At 39.4% G+C, this 16183-nt stretch overlaps 1 protein-coding gene across 2 annotated transcripts in view; it reads right to left on the minus strand.

Annotated features, from left to right (window-relative positions):
• Positions 1–16183, minus strand: part of AhcyL1 (Adenosylhomocysteinase like 1) — a 472277-nt gene that overhangs the window by 229730 nt on the left and 226364 nt on the right. For both annotated transcript variants that reach the window (XM_067140830.2, XM_067140831.2), the window contains one exon: positions 922–1022. In XM_067140830.2, the coding sequence (XP_066996931.1) occupies positions 922–1022 (101 nt within the window). The remainder of the gene's footprint in view (positions 1–921; positions 1023–16183) is intronic.

The raw sequence follows: 16183 nt of genomic DNA on the forward strand, positions 1-16183 counted from the left end.
CATATTTTTATATTTTCTCTACAAGTAGCTGTCAGCCTTTGTGTGATACAGCAGACATTACTAGCCCTGTTCTAATAAAAATCATAGTCAGTAGCCTCACAATTGGTAATAGTAATGGTATCACCATTGTCTACAACTCCACCACGTCCAACATCAGAATTTCATCACGCTTTTCTATTACCAGGGACTATATATCTTGCCAGTCTTCTTGCTCTCGCATTTCATTCAATTTCGTAATCTGGTGACTACGCTTGTAATGTCCCAGGAACAATTCTTGCTTTCTAATATTTACGTTTACCTGCTCCTTTTATTGCACACTTACCATTCAGTAAATCACTATCGCTCCACAAATCATGAAATCCAACATCTAGTTTCTCTAATAATCCTCAGTACCCTGTTCATATATAAGCCTACGTATATAATCCTCATCCAATATAAACAGAATATAACTGATGAAAACACGAAAAATAACTCAAGAAAAATGTGAGAGCAAACAGATGGTTAGCAGAAGCATGTAAATAACATAGCTGTTGTTATGAAGATGCTACTAACAAACTTTGGTCACTTGTTACAAATATATCCATGGAATAATGGAGATAGTTTCTCAAGGCCAAAAGAGTTCAATATCAACTGGTAGATTGCAGGAGCTCATATGAAATGACTATGAATGAAGCAAAGTTAGTGTTCAGTCATTCTCCATGATGGACCCAGCACAACAGGAAGTCATGTCAAGTGAGCCTCGACATTGGACCAATAAGAATTAAGGAAACATAAAATGGAAAAATTAACAGAATGGATGTAGCTTGGAAGACCAGCACTCAGTATAACTGGGTAAAGAAGAAACAGTATTTCTTATTTACTGATGGAAAGAAATGCTGTAATAACTTAAAAATCACAGTCACTTTCTATGTTCATACTTACAGCAGTTTGAGCGTTGATATGGGTACAACCCACAATTTTAGCCGATTTCAATGGTTTGTCTTCAGAAGCCCTCTTCCGAAGTGCCATAATTCCGGGCATTTCTAGCAAACATAAAAAAATGTTAATCTTTATTGAAACATTTTTCCATTAATTTTTTTGAGTTCACACATGTATATAACACTAGAGTATAAAAATAAATAGACTTCCAAGTCTCAAAGGATACATACTGGAGACTAAAGATGAAACATACATACATATATTACATACATACATTACATATCATCTTAATTATAGATTGTTATGCCTTTCTGTGTTCAGTCTGCAAGCCTTTGTGAATTTACTGACCACCACCACAATCTTCAACCTGTGACAAGTTCTGTGGCCTTTATCCCCTCGCTGCGAGTGACCTCCTGTCATTGTTCCAACCTCTTTGTACCAGCAATCATTCTCGTTACTTTCATGTCTGTTACTTCAAACTTATGAAAACCGGGCGAGTTGGCCGTGCGCGTAGAGGCGCGCGGCTGTGAAGCTTGCATCCGGGAGATAGTAGGTTCGAATCCCACTATCGGCAGCCCTGAAAATGGTTTTCCGTGGTTTCCCATTTTCACACCAGGCAAATGCTGGGGCTGTACCTTAATTAAGGCCACGGCCGCTTCCTTCCAACTCCTAGGCCTTTCCTATCCCATCGTCGCCATAAGACCTATCTGTGTCAGTGCGACGTAGAGCCCATAGCAAAAAAAAAAAAAAAACTTATGAAAAAGATATCTTTAGTCCACCCAGCTTTCATCCCCCCATTAAAGTTGGTCTAAAAACAGACCAGTGTAATGATAGTTTTGTATGAGAACTGCGTTCCTTCTTGTAGAATACTCTTGATCGCAAATGCAAACTCGCTGTGTTAGCTTTGCTGCACCTTGATTCAATCTCACTTGCTATACTATGGATCCTGGGACAACACACATCCTAAATACTCAAAATTATCAAGCTGTTCCAGTTTTGTATTCAATTGTGTTCAATTCTCTTAGCTTTCTTACGTACTGACAACTTAGTCTTGGAAAGGCTAATTTTCATATCATACTCATAGCACCTATTTTGAAATTCCAAGATATTAGAATGCAAGCCTTTGGCACTATCTAACCATGAAGACAAGTAGCATAGGCCAAAGTGTTTACAACATTTTTACCTAACTGAATCACTCCCAGATTCTTAATGCCTTTCAGTAGGTTATCAATGTTAAACTATAAATGGCAAAAGTGAAAAATCAGAGCATTGTCTAACCCCTGTAAGTCCTTTGAACAAAGATCTCATTCTACCACTACTTCTAACTGCAGTCCAATTGTCTGATTTATTTTAATAATCTAAACTTAATCCCATAGTCCTCCAGTATGGCGAACATCTTTTCCCTCGTACTCTGTCATATGCCTTCTCTAGATCTACAAAACAATTGTCTATTCCTCTCATAGCATTTTTCAATTACCTGCTGCACACTGAAAATCTGATCCTAGCAGCCCCTGATTTTCATCCACCTTACTTTCCACCACTGAATGCACCCTCCCATTCAAAATGCCAGTGAATACATTGCCTGGTAAACTGATCAATGACACACCTTGATAGCTGTTGCAATCCTTTCTGTTCCCGTGTTTATAGATGGGTACAATTACTACTTTCTTCCAATTGGAAGGTACTAATGTAACATGCTAAACTTATTACTCTATGAAGCCATTTCATCCCTGCCTTCTCACTATATTTCACTATTTCAGGTCTAATTTTATCTATTCTAACTGCTTTATGACAATGTAGTTTATAAAACATCCTTTCCACATCCTTAATTGTAATTTCACTGACATCACTGTCCCCCAATAGGACAGAGTTTGAGGGATGTTCCACCATTCAACACATTGTAAAATACATTACAATTATAAGAAGATCGGTTTCGACTACCTTGGAGTCATCATCAGTTCCTGTTGAAAATTCAGGGGGAATCTGATAATCATCATAATAAGATAATTTAAAGGTGATAGCCTGGAAAAACATCAATGGGTTGCAAGACATTACTTTGAAATGCAATGCATAATGGCAGGCAGCACTTGGAAATTAATATGTTCCTAGTTCTGGCCTAAACTGTCCTGTGTTCATGGAACACGTAACACTGGAAACACATGCATTGTTGAACACGTGACATGGACACTTATGATATGAAATCTTGGCTCTCGAAGAGCGTTCCTGGACTTGACAGTTCTGTTTCTATCTTTAAAAACTGGATAAAATACACACACCTTGAAACAAATGTACAAAGACATGGTTCTGGTCTCGACTGTCGTACGTTCATAGACACAGAAATACTGGAATTTCTTGCACTGGTTGAAAACACACTTACGATATGAGACACATCGATATGAAACAATTGGCATTTCAAATATGTTCCTGGGCTTGACAGTCTTGCCTCCAACTGATTAAACTAGTTGAAACATATATACATTAAATGTACGAAGACAAACCACTTGGCATCTGAAAGTTCTTGGTTTGGTTTCAAAAATTTGTCATGTGTTCGTGGAATTAGAATAGAACCGTTGGTCCTGCTACAATCTATTGGAAATAAATGCACTATCGTAGTTGAGAATATACACATTGATTGAAAGTTAATGTACAAATATGAAACACATGGCACTTTAACGTTCCATTTTCATCTTCAAGTGCCTTTATGGTATTCGTTGGTTTCCTTTTACCTCTGATAACACTATACAGTAGTTTCTTATTGCCTCTGCTGTCTTCCTCCAGTTTCTGAGTGAATATATTCCATGCCTTGGTCTTTTCTTCTGTAAATGTTCTTTTAATGTTCAGTTTCTTCTTTCGGTATAATTGTTCAAGGTTTCTGATCTTTGCCTCGTCTCTAGTAAGATCCGGTTTATTATTCTCTCGATCCCTTTCCTTCCGCAAGAGATTTCTTTCCCTGATTGCTGCTCTCACTCTCTCATTCCACCAAGGTGTTTCCTTCACTTTTGTTTTCATACTTGTCTTTCCACAAACTTCAGTTGCTTCCTTAACCAATGTGTTTCTTAGTCTGGTCCATTCTGCCTCTCCATTTTTCCTTTTATCTCTTGGTAACAGGGTTTTTATCCAGTCCTGATACTCTGTTCTCTTATCTGTTTTCTGGAGTTCCCATACTTTGATTTTTGGCATTTTCCTATTCTGTACTTTTGGCACATAGAAGTTTCTCAGGTCCGCTAGTAATAGACGGTGGTCACTGTCAAGACTCTTGCTGGGTATTACTCTTGACATCTGTAACCATTCTGCTCCTTCCTTCATCTGAGATGACAATTAGTCTTTTGTAATCCATTCCCAACTGCATCGTGTTATCTTATGGCTCTGTCTCTTTTTGAACGAACTATTTTTCATCACCAATCCATTCCTCATACAGAAGTGAAGGAGATGTTCACCTTCTATATTTCTTCCACCATATCCATGAGGTCCCAATGCGTTCTCATATCCTGTTCTATCTGTCTCAATCTGTGCATTCAGATCTCCTATAATGATTACTCTCTCTCTACAAATAACTTTTTCCAAATCATCAAGAAACTGGTTCTTATCCTCTTGACAACACCCAGTTTGAGGTGCATACACCTGTACCAAAGTTAGTTTTTCTTTCCCTAAATGCAGTCACCTTTATTATTTTCTCACTAACATACTGAATGTCCGTGACTCCTCCTAGATCTTTACTCATGATGAAACCAACACCATTCCTCATCCCTTTGTCATTTCCATGCCAATACAGTGTATATTGTTTTGTTAATTTGTTCATTCCTTTCCCTCTCCATTTGGTTTCACTCAGCCCCAGCATCAATTTCCTCCTTTCCATGAGGTCCATTCGTTCTTCACATTTTCCTGTGAGACTGAGTAAGTTGATGGTCCCAATCCGTGTTGCACTCCCCCGGGATTTTTGCATTTTTGCAAGACCCTGTCTATCATCAGGCCATAAACCATCATCCCTGACATGAGTCTGCTAATGCTGGCGTCTTAATTTAGTTGAAAAATGCGTTCCGAGGCTCTTATATGTTCTCAAAGCAACTACAAATAAGCACTTTTACTGGCTTGCTACACCTAACACAACTGATTTTCTTTCGGGGTTTATTCCCTTAGCCTTTGATAAACATAAAGCGGATAATTACAGGCCAGTCAGCTTGACGTGTAGTTTGTAAGCTCTGGGAAAGTATTCTTTGCGATTATATTAGACATGTTTGTTTGGTTTGACAGAAGACAGTTCAGGTTTAGGAAAGATTATTCCAGTAACACTCAACATGAAGGATTCCAGCAAGATATAGCAGATATTTTAGATTCCGGAGGTCAAATGGACTGTATCGCTTTTGACTTACACAAGGTTTTCGATAGGGTGTATCATGGGAAATGACGAAAATGAGGGCCATTGAACTACATAAAACTGAATAGGTGGCTAAATTTCTAGAAAACAGAGCTCCGAGAATTAGGTGAAGTGTTATCTGATTCTATAAATGATTAAGAGGGGAATCCCATAGGGCAGTATTACTGGACCTACATGTTTTCTTATATATATATATATATATATGAGTAAAGAACTGGAATCCCAGTTAAGGTTATTTGTGCTTAATGTTATACTGGATAGAGCAGTAAATAGGTTACAGGATTGTTAGCAAATATGAAAGGACCTAGTCAGTGTTGTGAGATGGACAGCAGACATTGGTATGGTGAATGGGATGAAAAGTCAGGTTGCAATTTTCTCCAAGATAAAAAGTCCTCTTGGTTTTAATTACTGAGTTGGTGGGGTGAGAGAACATCATGGTGATCACTGTAAATACCTACGTGATAATATAAGGAATGATCTTCATTGGAGTAATCGCATTAACAAGGTTGTAAGGAAAAGTTACGTGTCTCTTCACATGATTATGAGGGTATTTAGGGGTTTTAGTAAGGATGTAAAGGGGAAGGCACGTAAGTCTCTGGTAAAACCTCAATTAGAGTATAGTTTCAGTATATGGGACCCACACCACACAACTACTTGATACAAAAACTGGAAAAAAGTGTAAGGAAAGCAGCACGATTCGTTTTGGGTGATTTCCGACAAAGGAGTAGTGTTAAAAAAATGTTGCAAAATTTGGGCTCGAGAGACCTGGGTTGGAATTACATTAGTAGATGAACAGGCTTGAGCACATGATCCTAATATGAAAATAAATATGGAATTCAAGAGGACAAATTAGGGTGAATATTAATTTATTGGACAAGGAGTAATGGATCTGAATAATTTAACAAGGGAAATATTTGATAAATTTCAAATTCTTTGAAATTACTTCAGAAAGGCTATGTAAACAATTGATAAGGAATCCACCACCTGGGCAACAGATCACTGATTCACTGATAAGAGTGGGTGTGCTAGGTGAAAATTCTGTGAAGCAAGAATATCTCCTCTAATGGGTTAGGGACCACAGTGGATTTTATACTTATAGTCCTAGCTGCCTGAGCACAAAGAAGGCCATGACTCAGAATATATCTGAGTTGCCCACTCCCATTCTATAGCAACAGGTATCCCGACTGTCAGGACCACTCAGCTGCTGCCTATGGTTCACAAACTAGGACGTGACTACAATAACCCACATCACGAATGATCTAAAGATGAAATGTAGGAAAATTTGTGTGAAACTTGAAAAAAAACACAACATTAATCTTGGGCCTTCATCTTTACCACAAGAAAAAAAAAAAAAAAAAAAGGTGTGCTTTTGGGACCAGGAAATCAATCACTGTTCTTACAAGTGCAAAGTAAGCAACAGTAGTGTAATTATTAAATATCAATTACAGAAATCATTAAAAATAGGAACTTATAAAATAACAGAAAACACTAAAAGATTGAAACCACAGAGAGGACGGATATTGTAAGGTGGGTATAGATGGAATAGACTTAAGAAAGGAAATCATGCGGAACACATGAAGATACTTTCCATTAGTTTCCCAACGGTACAATATGAAAGTCCAGGAGATTCAATACAGAGATACAGTGCTAATAAGTAATGAGGAAATCTCAGCATCACTGTAGGTAAATAAGATGTATTACAATATTGTGAGATATATATACAGGGTCCGCCAGAAAAATGTATACACTTTTTACGGAACAAAAAATATTTGTGTGTTTTTTTACATTTAAATTTTGATTACACATGTAGTACTGTCTTCAGTTAAACATATGGTAACAAGAGATGTTCAAAATATTCACTGTTGGCTGCCACACACATAACAGAACGACGAGCGGTCCCTGCAACTACGTCCGTCAATGTTTGAATGGGGATCTCTGCACATGCCGCTGTAATCTCCTGGCGAAGGGCCTCCATCGTGCGTGGCTTACGTCGATAGACTTGATTTTTCACAGTTCCCCACAAGTAAAAGTCCATAGGGGTAAGATCTGGTGACCGTGGGGGGAACTCAATGGGCCCTCGTCGTCCAATCCAATGTCCCGGCAGATTGTCATCCAGGAAAGCTCGTAGTAGTGTGGTGGCGCCCCGTCCTGTTGGTAGAAGACTTCATCATCGGCTCCATAAAGCACACCTACAGCTGGTAAAATTAATGTGCGCAACATTTCCAAGTACGCTGCTCCATTGACAGTATCATCAAAGAAAAAAGGGTCCTAGTAAGCCCATCGACGACAGTCCACACCGAAATTAACCCCTGGTAGATTGACTGCCTTGTCCACATGAACATGCAGATTTTCCGGAGCCCAGTAGACACAGTTGTGTCGATTCACTGTTCCATTAAGTTTAAACTGGGCTTCATCAGACCACACTAACTTCGTCAGAAATTGTTCATCTTGGGTTACCATTTGCTGATAACATTCGCAAAATTGCATGCGACGATCGGGATCATCCTCATTAAGCGCATGCAGTAATCGTGGGATGTAAACTTTCCACTTAGCTGTTTTCAAAATTCGTCGTACACTTGTACTGCTAATCCCCACTTCCCGTGCACATTGCGTAGCAGACTTCTGTGGAGAATTAGCAAAACTTTCCAACACGTGAGCCCACGAAGCAAGACTGGTAGCTCTGCGTGTTCTTGGACTGGTAGCTGTGCGCGTTCTTCCCGTTCTTCCCGATCTTCCTTTGTGAATATCACAAATCTTACATGCATCTCAAACTTCCCAGTAATGCGTTTAATTGTTAGGCGTGTTGGCGGTTCTGTTTCAAACTCCCTCCCCCACTGACGTTGCACTTCAACGGCATTATCAAACCTGATAAGCCACATCAGAATGTACTTTCGTTGCTCAAACGTCAAGCGTGCTCCAGCCATTTTGTTTTCCCACTATCGTGATGCAAGTACCGACATCTGTTGAGCGAAAGACCGTACTACAACATTTAAAAACAATGATAACAGTTGACAATATCCATATCCCGATATCGTCCAACAAAAAGTGTATACATTTTTTCTGGCGGACTCTGTATATATATGAGTGTGGCTTCCGAAAAGGCCTGGTGCTGGTCTTTCGAGTTCATGCAGTATAGGCAACTTACACATCAGCGAGAATGGGTCCCTATTTAAAATGAATTCTAAAACTGAAGACAGAACTAACACTTAGGCCCCATTTCATAGGAATTAATTAATGCAGGTTAAAATCCCAGACCCAGCTGGGAATCAGACACAGGGCCCCTTGTACCAAAGGCCAGCACGTTAACCATTTAGCCATGGAGCCGAACAATATTCTGAGGAACTCACACTGTCTTGAGATGTGTAAAAATGAATCCTGTAAAATATGGCTCCAAATATGAGATCTAGTAATAAGCAGGCAGTAAAAATACCAAATAGGATACTTTTTTAAAATTTTGATACTTGTTTGTTGCTTAAAGGGACCTAACATCTAAGTCATCAACCATTTTTTAAATTGTGTGTGTGCTGGGCTGAGTGGCTCAGACGGGTGAGGCACTGGCTGTCTACCCCAACTTGGCACGTTCGATCCTGGCTTAGTCCGGTGTTATTTGAAGGTGCTCAAATATGTCAGCCTCATGTCGGTGCATTTTTCTGGCACGTAAAAGGTCTCCTGTGGGACCAAATTCCAGTACCTCGGCTTATCCGAAAACCGTAAGAAGTATTTAGGATATAAAGCAAATAACATTATTATTAATTTTGTGTGGCTATTCGTTGTCTGGTCGGTGTAGGGGTAGCATGCCTGCCTGTCACCTGGAGGCCCTGGGTGCAATTCCTGGCCAGGTCAGGGATTTTTACCTGTATCTGAGGGCTGGTTCGAGATCCACTCAGCCTACGTGATTACAACTGAGGAGCTATCTGATGGTGAGATGGCATCCCCGGTCAGAAAGCCAAGAATAACAGCCGAGAGGATTCGCCGTGCTGACCACATGACACCTCATAATCTGCAGGCCTTCGGGATGAGCAGCAGTCGCTTGGTATGCCATGGCCCTTTGCGGCTGTTGCGCCATGGGGCTATTCCTTGTCTGGTACAGTCCCTGTAAGGCAGAGTCTCCAACGAGGGTGGTATCTTTCGTGTATGGGAAATGTGTATTTTTGTAGTGGAGAATAGTGTTGTGTATGGTGTGAGTTGCAGGAATGTTGGGGACCGTACAAACCCCCAGTTCCCCAACCAGGGGAAATAACGATTTAATGTTAAAATATCTGACTCGACCGGAAATCGAACCCAGGTCCACGTGAACTGAAGGCAACTACACTGACCATTCAGGCAGACAGAACAGCAATACTCAAATGACTCCCACGAAGGATAAACAATTGAGACACATGAAAATGAGTGTGAAATTTAAACATTGCATAAGGAAATGGCTATGAAGATAAACATTCAGCCTGCGCAAACGAGGGGGTGGAATTCATAAAATCGAATAATCATGAATGGAAAACCTGCCAGAAATGATAAAATTTTGTTGCTACCATTATACAGTATGATTTATACTTGTGTCTACCCTTCCTTGTATGAGTGTCTCTTATTTACAGACATTCTCTCCACTGTAATTGCTTGCATCATCACTCTTCCATTTTAAACTTTTAATCATGCACGGTGAATCAGAAGTATAGTGACAAAAAAAGTCAGGGATGCCCTTTGTGTTATGTTAAGAATGATGGTGCGATCGGATTGGTGGAGAAAATTTTTCTTTTTGAGAAAATTAGGTTACTTTGTTACTTCCGGCCTGCGATTCAAATTGACAAACTTGCGGTATTTGCTATGCCAGAGAGCAAGCCACTGCCTGTTGCTGTGCGTCAGAGGAGGGAAGGGAAGAGAGGAAAGTGGGAGACAGAGGTAATGCTTGGTCCAAATGCGCAAGTTCCTCATTCATTTCGCATAGTCTCTTCCCAGCCCCAGTAGGCAGTGCGCAGTTTGTTTTGCATAAATTGACAAGAAAGAGAAGATGAACTTGTACCGAGCTTTACAGGTCGTTCGCGACATCACACATCCTGAACAGAGTCCAGACTACACCGCTGTGAACTGTGTTATCGAAGTAGGAGGGGGGCATATTGAACATCTACTGTAATAAAACCATTGGTCACATACTTTCCTTCGTTCAGTACTTCATTCCATTTACAATGTTGTGAGTGAAGGAATACACAATCGTGAAGCAACAGCGTTACATCTTCGAACAAGTTAAATAAAAAAGAACGTTACTGCGACCAACAGACGAGAGGAGAAATGATCTGGTGCATTCCCTGACTGACAAGTGTGTCTTAATTACAGTGTGTTCTTGTACTGTGTGTGCAGTTACGGCTGTTTAAACAAACTGTCTATATTGTCAGTAAGAGACAAGGGCAATTGTGTGCGAGTTGAACGAGGAAACTTCTGCATACACACAGAGAATTATCTCCATCTCGATCATATACCCCACTTCCCCTCCATCCCCTTCTCTTCACTGAAGCACGGCAGCGGCTTGTGCTCTGGCAGAGCAAATGTAGAGAGTTCGTCAATTTGTATCGCACCCGGAAGTAACAAAGTAACGTAATTTTCTCGAAAAGAATTATTTTTCCCACCAATCTGATTGCACCATCATTCTTAACATGAGTATCCCTGACTTTTTTTGTTGGTATAGTTCTGATACACAATGTATATGCATGTAATACCAGAATTAACATTAGCTACAGCGACCAGCATAAGGACTTCAGACTGGATGAATTTAGAAAGAAGGCAACAAAGAAATCTGCAACAACTGTCAATATATTTCTTTCTTACAGCAGGAGATGTAATTATAAACATGGTAAACATATAAGAAAAATGAAGAGTCTGTTCTTATGCTTGCCTTATGAAGATTTATACAACAACTGTGACGATGAAGGCAGAGTATGTGGTAGGGCAGCAGGAGTTGAATTATTGAGGCATGTGATAAGGAAGTTGGCACAGCTCCCCTGAAGATGCTGGAAGCATAAGGACGGAAAGATACCCAGAATGATCTACAAGTGGAAACTGATACATAATTTTATAAGAATCCTCCACAGGCCTATAGAAAGAACAAAACTGAAGTGAGCGAATCAGTCTCAAGGCGGTCGAGTCAGGAGCCCGTAGTTTCGGAATGCATAAGCGATGAGAGTCAGACAGTCTTGGCTTTGTGAAATTCTGCACGGCATGTGAATAGAGTTGGGCTTACCTGAGCTGAGGAGTAAACTGCTCTGGGGATGACAGAGAGGCCCTGTTGGAGTGCAGGAGTTAAACTTACAAGAAGGCTGTGTGTTCAATTAAGTTTGTGAGTACAACCTGAATGAAGTGCAACACAAACTTGAGTGCACTCTCTGTTTACAGTTTAGTCGATACCTCTCAAAAGAGAAAGCAGATGGGGAAAGTACCATATTTACGTTGCAATGATGACCAAATTTAAACCAAGAAATACAGAAATAAATACGGCAACCATCAAATGTCATGGTATCAACTGAGTTAAAATAAATTCCAAAATGAACAAATATGTAATATAATAATAATAATTTAGAAAACTGTCATTTATATGAAATATTCAGGCTGGGAAATACCATAATCATCTGTTATGATTCTCAGCAACTAAATATTTTTACTAGGGGTCTAATACTGCACCAACACTTCCTGGGTTTTTGGCACTGGTAGGATGCTAAAGGTCTATAACTGAGACACTTTGCTGAGTGTCGAGTAGCAGTAAATAAATCAATCCACAGAAGGACCAATGACTGCAGGTGGATATGTCCCTCTGGAAGAGATAGGCTTCCTCAATGGAGGAAATTCTACTGGAATCCGTAAGTTGTAATCAGTACCCGAGAGGGGCAGCTACAAAACGTGTTTGTTCTCCATGTTACGAGCAGCCTATATCTCCTGCATGCAGCAGCTATAAAATGCCTTTGGGTGTGGCAACCCCAATAGTACTAACAACCTAAAATGAAAGAAAGTGTCACAAGGCCTCAGAAAATTTTACGATATCCCCTGGAGTTCTTTAATGTATCTGTAAAACTACTGTCAAGAGCATTTTCAAACACCACTGGACTGAATTGGAATAAAATCCAACAACTCAGGATCAAAAGGCCAGTGCTTGACTTTCTGGGCCTCTCAGCCTGGCAGGCACACTATACTAATCGACTGTGACAGGATTTGATCCTGCAACCATGAGCATATGAGTCGCTTAGAACAGCAGAAGCGTATGCGACGAAGTATGGTTTTTTTTCTTGCAACACACAGCATGAAGTATACCCTTTCATGGCTGTTAAGTGTGAATAGTTGATACACCTTGGTTATGAATGAAACCTCCATTTGAATATAGCTTGTCGTTTGACCTTAAACTGCAGCTCAATCAATCAAGAGAATAGCTGCCGGCCGGTCGCTGTCCTGCGATACCTGCAATGTATTTAACAACCTGGGACAATAAACCTCTTAACAGAGGGTATTGTTTTCTGCCCTTCAACACTCAAATTCCTTAAGGACCTTAATGGATTTTTGTTATTTTAGACTTAACCTTCCTTGTATGGTGTCATCTGTTTGAAAGTTCAGCTTTTCGTCCAGTCTTCTGCTTCAAAAGACTGTTATAACACTTGTTCTTATCATGCAGTTCTTGCGATAATATTTATTTGGTGTGTTTAGTGTTGTGTATTTAAATTAGTGCTTATATAACCTTTAGCATTCAAGGAATGAAACCTGTAGTGTAGACTTTTCATTATTATTTACTTTTATTAAGCACAAACAATGAGTGATATAGACAGTGTTTCTCACATGTCATCTTAGAAAACGATGTGTACAGGAAAACAAATGGAAAATAAATGTGGCCAAGGAAAAGAGAAATACGTTCCTTAATGCCAGATGTTTCACTCTGGGCTTGTGTCAATGTCATACACCTGTCCATGTCATATGTTGCGTACACCTGTTATGTTATGAGACCGTCTCAGACTGATTCTGGTGGTTCCGTCAGCTTCTGCTTCGAACGCTAGCGCTGTGCCACGTCAGGAGAGCCATTTGGTGATGAATGAACGTACCATTTCCACTTCTATTATAACGTCTGAATTCAAAATTCATTGTTTGAGAAGCCTTTCTCGTGAACAGTAGAGATATTCTTCTGATGACGCAGAGCAAAGTTCTCTGCGAAATGTAAAGAATTTCACCTTATTTTCTTGACACGGCATAAGCCCAAAAGTCTATGTCATGTCTAGAAGATTATGCAAGTTCAAAAATTGAACTGTTGTAACTGGAAAGGGAGTAGGGCCTCCTTGTCAGTGTGGTTGTTTCAATAAAGTGGTTCAAGATGAAATTGATGAAATATTTTGACACTTTTGGAAAATAGGTAGGGATACAAATTTACAGAACAGTTATTTAAATAAACTAATGACAAGTGTGGATGTGAAAAGATCGTGCGTAACAGAGAGGACTTCTCGCAGAACGTGCACAGTAGTTCATGAAGTCATTCATTTAAATAAGAGTTGCAAGTTTGCAGAGTAGCTTTTCGAAACATTCATGGTCTGAGTAGGGAAAAAAAACTGCATACTGTTTGTGAAAAAGTTAGGGGGAACTGTAAAACTGTATTTTATAACTTACTGTAGTAATGACTGCTGGTTCATTTTTGACCACTATACAATATTTTAATCAAATATTTGAATGTGTATGTAGAAGGTTTTCTGTGTGTAACTTTGAACTGCAAAACTATGCAAAACTTTAAACGCGCTTTTCTCGAAACTAGCTTTTGGTACATATGCCTCTGCTATTCTAATGGCCTCACATGAAGCGAGTATTTAATGAGCTATGCTAATTAACCAATTGAACGACATCAGTTTTGCTGAAAATAAATATTCATGAATTTCTTTTGAATTTGACTGAATTTTCAAATTTTTAACCTTGGCCTGGATGGCTGTTTCAACTGTGAACTCTGAAGCAATGATTTTAATGCTACCTTTCAGTATTCCAAACCATTGCAGACTATCATTTTTTACTTAAATAAGAATATTTTATGTCTATGATCTTTGATATTGTGGAATGATGCCTTCCTATATCACTGTTTCATTTAGGCCTATGAAAGCTTTTATTAATGTATTATCTCACAGTACATGGAACATCCAAGGTAGTTTCTCCACATTTTTCACCTTCTCAAATTGATGGGTAGCCAGAGATACATCCTTAGAAAGGACAATCTTCTGCCAACTACCTAGTTCTAAAATTGCCAACAAATATGATAATTTCTTTAGATTCATGCTCTTGCCATGTCAAAAGGCAGAAAAGCCCAAAAGGCAAAAACCCAAACTTTCATTAATATGTTGATTTAACTCCCCATAATTCCACAATAACGATAACAGGGGAAACCCCTATAGACTTCAACAGGCTTTCAGAAAAGTTTCCAATTTGTATAATGAAAAGTCCTTAAAAAAACAAAAAAGCTTAATCATTATGTTACAGGAAGGAGTGAAAAAATGTGTGTGTGTGTGTGTGTGTGTGTGTGTGTGTGTGCGCGCGCGCGCATATGCACAGTACAAGAAATGAAGTATACATGAGATAAGAGATAAAAATATGTGTAACAACATAATAAATCCATACAACTTCACTACAAACTTTTATGCCTTTCAGCATTCAGTCTCCAAGCCTCTGTGAATAAATTAAACACCTCCACAGTCCTCTATTAGTAACTAGCTCTGTGGCCTCATTTTGTTCCATACCTTTATCTCTACACCATTATAAACCGAGCCCAACCTTTGTCACCTGGGTCTCCCTATATTTCTTTTATCCTCAATGAAAGAGTCCATTATTCTCCTAGGTAAGCTATCCTCTTCCATTCGTCTCATATGACCCCCAAACTGAAGCCAGTTTATACTTACAGCTCCATCGGTCAAGTTCATTCCAAACCTAGCCTTAAACTCCTCACTTTAAGTAGCCTTCTGTCATTGTTTCCACCTATCTGTACGACTAATCATGCTACATTCATGCCTGATCCTTGTAACTTATGAATAAGATATCCTGAGTCAAATCAGTTTTCACTCCCGTACAGCAAAGTTGGTCTGAAAACTGACCGGTGTAAAAATAGTTTCATACGGAGGCCGAATTCTTTCTTTCGGTATACTGCTGATTGCAACTGTGAGCTCACTGCATTAGCTTTACTGCAACTTGATTCAATTTCACTTATTTTACTACCATCCTGGGAGAATATACATCTTAATTATTTGAAGTTATCTATCTGTTTCAGTTTTGTATTCCCGACCTGACATTCAATACTCTGACTTCTCTGCTGATGACATCACCTTAATCTTGGAAATGCTAACTTTCACATCATACTTACTACACTAATTAAGATCCAAGGTATTATATACTGCAAGGTATCTGCACAATAAGTCCAAGTCATCAGCCTAAGCCAAATTGCTTACTATATTTCAACCTAACTGAATGCTTCTCTGCCGTTTTATACCTTACAGAAGGTCAAATGATCCACGGAACTACGAGCAAGCGTGAAAGCCTATAAGTACCTTGAGAGATGTAGTGTTTACAGTGCACTATGTCTTATGGTATGCAGTGTTCTCCCCAGAAATTTTCCAGCCGGGCGGGGAATACAACGTATAAAATGAATAAGATAAAATTTAAATTTATTGATCTCAGGGCATTAACAATAATAATATGGCCTCAGCTACCGTGTGCAAACATTTTAATTTGTCGCCATCTGGCTGCTTGCTCCTCAATTTCGACATTCCGTTTTACTTTAGGCCTACTAGATGGCAGAGTAAATCTAATCTCTCTTGGGCGTCTTAAGGCTGAGCCTGAGTGAATTTTGTCGGGTAAGCAACACTAATGCTGACATCGTACTACATGGAGTGTCGCCCTTCAAAAATG

The sequence above is a fragment of the Anabrus simplex genome, chromosome 2 (genome assembly GCF_040414725.1).
Source record: "Anabrus simplex isolate iqAnaSimp1 chromosome 2, ASM4041472v1, whole genome shotgun sequence".
NCBI classification, from domain to species: domain Eukaryota; kingdom Metazoa; phylum Arthropoda; class Insecta; order Orthoptera; family Tettigoniidae; genus Anabrus; species Anabrus simplex.